General features: G+C 37.5%; 1 protein-coding gene across 2 annotated transcripts; it reads left to right on the top strand.

The window, feature by feature from the left end:
• Positions 1–551: 551 nt before the first annotated feature.
• On the top strand, positions 552–4028 carry LOC104247814 (uncharacterized). 2 transcript variants are annotated; one of them, XM_009803931.2, is made up of 4 exons: positions 552–1104; positions 2473–2716; positions 3130–3223; positions 3424–4028. In XM_009803931.2, the coding sequence occupies exons 1-4, from the start codon at positions 644–646 to the stop codon at positions 3708–3710; spliced, it is 1086 nt and encodes a 361-aa protein (XP_009802233.1). In that variant the 5' UTR covers positions 552–643; the 3' UTR covers positions 3711–4028. The 2 variants fall into 2 exon arrangements, with proteins under 2 accessions (XP_009802233.1, XP_009802231.1); XM_009803929.2 differs by having other exon boundaries at positions 3415–4028.
• The last annotated feature ends 323 nt before the right edge of the window (positions 4029–4351 follow it).

The raw sequence follows: 4351 nt of genomic DNA, 5'->3' as shown, positions 1-4351 counted from the left end.
AACGAAGTACAACATAACGAAGGACCAGTTTCCTATATTGAGTCATTATATGTCTTTAGTTGTGTTACACCTTTGTTAAAGTGATTTACTTGTAATTCCTACTTAGCTTAGTCAGAAGTATTGTGTAGGAAATTTTTTATAAAATCATAAACCTTGTGTTTGTGTCTTGGCTAGAGTTAGTCGAGTTGTAAGCTTTGTAATAAAGTTATTACAAAGGGGTTTGTAATAGAGTTGTTACACGTTAGTGAGGGATTAGGAGGTTAATTCCTAGGTTGGTTAAGTTGAAATCCTACGAGGGTAGGTCATAATTTTTAATCCCGTGAATCGAGAATTTTCTATGTAAAACTCTAATGTATCATTTACTTATTGACGTGTGTATAGCTTCCGTGAGAACTAATAGAGAACCTGATTCTGTTAGTTTGGTATACCATTTATACCATTTAGTTTCTATCACCTCGAGAACTAAAAGCAAAGGAATAAATTCGGAAAAGGCTAAAGGCGCATTAGTCACTACGTTCCAATATCCCAAAGCCGGTTGCGTTCCGTCATGAGGAAGATTTTTCTATAGTAAAAATATAGACAAATATCAGCTCACACACAGACACACACGGTAGAGTGAGAAAAGTGCGGTGTGGATAAGAAGATGATGAGGAGGTCATTCGGTGGTGGCGGCAGAGGCATGGGCGGAGGAGGAGGCGGCAGCAGCGGCGGTAGCGGCATGTTAAGAGCCGTTCAAAGAGCCGTCAGGACAGGTGGCACCGTTAGCGGTGCCGCCCAAGAGCCCTTCTCTCACTCAACCACCACCGCCAAAACTACACGAACAGCAACAAGTACTACAAGCCACGCCTTCAACAACAAAGCAAATACTACACTTTCTCTCTCCTCTTTATCACCTTTATCCACTCTCAATAACCAGCTTCCTTTATCTGCTACTGCTTTTGCACCCGCCTGGGATTCTTCTACTTATAACACGGACGAATCTGAAGACTGGGAATGTTTAGAAGAATGTGAGGATGAAAGGGTGAATATTTTATTTGATGATTATATTTTGGGTACTGTTCCATCAACTGATGAGGTTCATAATGCAGTTTCTGCTCTTCAGCGGTGAGTTCCTGTGTATTCCTTTTTCTTCCATATTGCGCTTCTCTTATTTGATCAAAATTTTGTGGATTTCTTGAAATTAAGTGGCATTTTTTTCTATAATTACTTCAATTCTAGTACAATGAGACCATAAACAAGTTTCTTTTGTTTTCTACAAGTACAATCGATCTGTCATATTTATTTGCTGTGCTTTAGTAGTAATCTATAGAAGGCAATAGTGGAAAAATCCTCCCGCGCAAAGAAAGATATTGGCAAACCTCTTTGACTAAATGCGGGAGTTTACTGAAGTTGAGCATTCTTAATGTGACTTAAAACTTTTTGTATTGTAGTAAGTGATGATAATGTGACTAAATAACTTTGTTCAACTCTTTTCAAAGTTAAGTTGTTAGCAAAATTGTGTGAGATTACCAGCTATATGTACCCTGTTTTGTCAATGCGACATTGATGGATAACCAGATAAACGAGAGACACGACCCTGCTCACAGAGGCAGATGCAATATGGGTTCAACTAAACCCAACATTTTTAGCACTGGAAGTAAATATATTTGTGAAAAATTACTAAATTTTCATTAAATATTAAATTCTAAGCTCATTATTTCATAAGTATAATGAGCAAGCTCGAATTGACGTAACATGAAAGGAAAGGTTCAGTAGTAAAATATAAAGATTGAATGCATCTAGTTCAAATCCTGGATCCTTTGCCTGCTTGTTTGTGAGAATTGGTAATAGATATCCTGAAGATATATCAGTTTGGCCCATAAAAAATGATATATCAAACCTGTTTGTGGCAACGAATTCTGATGCCCAGTTAGATAAATATCAAGCTATAAAGAACCTCCGTGATTTTTCAATTGCAAGCTGTATGGCTTTTTGGTTGCCCATAGTTATAAAGTGCCATTAGTTGTAACTGAGTTTCTTAAAATTTTTTGCCTAAAGTCTTTCCCCCATTGAGCTCTCAAGTAGAATGCAGATTTAACTAATTTTAGAACCTTGGTGTATAACGGTCATGCAGGAGCTCTACCTAATAACTATCTCATGATAAGCTAACTTTGGCTGGCCTTTGTTCTTCTTCTTTATCTGAAGTACAGCCCGAGGAATTCAATAATAGAATTCCTGGAACAAATAAGTGGGACATTCTGTCCACATTAAAAGAGTACATTGGAGAACTTTTTAGAAGTCTGCTAGGCAGTATCTTTAGTTAGCTGATTGACTTATTCATAGTGCTACAAAAGTGTTATAATCGTAATATCTTTCTTGATATCTCCCAATAATTTATTCTTCTCTTATGTAGCTGTAGATAATAATCTTTATCTTTGTTGTCTCTATTATGAAGATTTACTTGCTTCTGCTTAATGTTGTTGGACTTCCTAGGGTCCTTGAGCCATCCCATTTTTCGTATTCCACCAATGACGGTCTTGGTTACAACTCAAATGAGGATAAAACAGATGAACTTACTAGCTCAATTAATCTGATGCGCGAAGTTTCTTCCAGTGGATCCATGTCTGATTGGATCGAACCGTCTATGCATATTTGTAATTCAAAATTAATACAGTCTTATGGAGCTAACCAGCTATTTGATGCTTTCCACTTGCTGCAGACTGAACCTTCTATTCAGGTACACTTACTAGAGTGCCTTCAGGATTGCTTTGAAATAGATTAGTGGATACATGGATATCAGAAAGAGTTGCTTGGTGTCATATCTTAATTTGATTGTAATTATTGTGAAATAACGAGTAATCTAGACCTTTTAAAATAAAATCTGAGTCCTCTCTATGAGTTATTTTCAATAAATGAGGTGGGGGCTAAACAGACAAAACTCTTGGAGAAAAGTAAGTGAAGTAATTTCTCAGCTACATTTGTACTGGAGTTCATGGAGTTTTTGTTGTTCTTAACTTATTGACTCGCAAGATCTTGGAGAAAAGAGACTAAGATATTGTCTGAATGGTACTAATTTGGTTTGAGATGATGCATCATTTCATTTTATGATCAGTTTGTGGTGATGGGGAAATTCCCTCTTGATCTCTGCAGAAAATGGTTATTTCACTATCTTCCGACAAAGCAGTTTGGGATGCTGTTTTGAATAATGAGGCGGTTCGGGAAATCAGAGATTCTCTAAAACAAGGTTTGTCTTCTTACAAAGATATTGAATACAGTACCTTAGGATATTACTTATACACGTGATTGGAGAAAATAAATGATTTACCCAATAACACCAGCAAGAGAAATCCCTTGTCCCTATTTATAGCAACCCATAATTCAGAGTGTCAGTTGTCAATAGTACAGTTGATATATTTTGACCACACTACGTTTTAGTTGATGCAGCCGATAATGGATTACCAGCTGGAAGTTCTGAGGAGGGTTTTGATAAGTCTGACAGGTCTGATGGGACAATAGATATAATCAGTTGGATTGTTGTGAACACTAAGGAAAAAGTGATGGAGATAGTTGAGAAGATCATAGAGTTTGTTAATGAGTGGTTTCAGCCTCCTGAAGAGGAAAAGACATCAGAAGGGAATAGTGATCCATTTGATAAAAAGCTGAGAACTTCCTTCTTCCTTTCCGTTGTAGTTTTGCTGGTTGTGGTCGTTGCTCGAGCACAATGTGCGTAGTCATCACAATTTGACGACATTACAGTTGGTAGTCCCCCCTTTCTCTACTTTTGAAAGCGGGGAGTTACAGTTTACCGTTTTTATACTTGAGAGAAGAAACCAGTATGGTTTTTTCGTGTACAAAAAAATAAATTGTTTACCCGGAATTTTCATGCTTTTGTGTTCTTAAGGATTTCTTCAGTTTTATTGTTCTCAGCAGTGCCTCCCCCGACCCCCAACCCCTCCTGTCTTTCCACCTTGTAAGTTGTGTGGTATTTAGCTCCGTCTCGTACTGTCAATATGTGAAAATCTGGATTAAAAACGTTCAGACTTACTCTAGCTGATTATTGTGTTGGTAGTCTGAAAGAATTACTATCTTCCAAGATACTGGTAATTTGCTGAAGCCAGATGCTGAAACCATTGATGCCATTGCCTGAAGAAAGCCAGGTGCCATAAGTAAGCTCTGCCCGGAGCATTGATTTCCATTAAGAATAGGCTGGCTCTGTGTTGATTTCCGATAACTAGTAGATTAGCTCAATCTCTCAATCACCTATCCTGTGCACTTTCTCGACTACTGTTTACATGAGACTCGGAATATTTCTACGCTATGAAATGATGGGTGTTAGACTCTTTCTTCCTTTTTGTAATAGTAGGATTATGAG

The sequence above is a fragment of the Nicotiana sylvestris genome, chromosome 3, assembly GCF_000393655.2.
Source record: "Nicotiana sylvestris chromosome 3, ASM39365v2, whole genome shotgun sequence".
NCBI classification, from domain to species: domain Eukaryota; kingdom Viridiplantae; phylum Streptophyta; class Magnoliopsida; order Solanales; family Solanaceae; genus Nicotiana; species Nicotiana sylvestris.
This window is presented reverse-complemented; position numbering and strand designations above follow the sequence as displayed.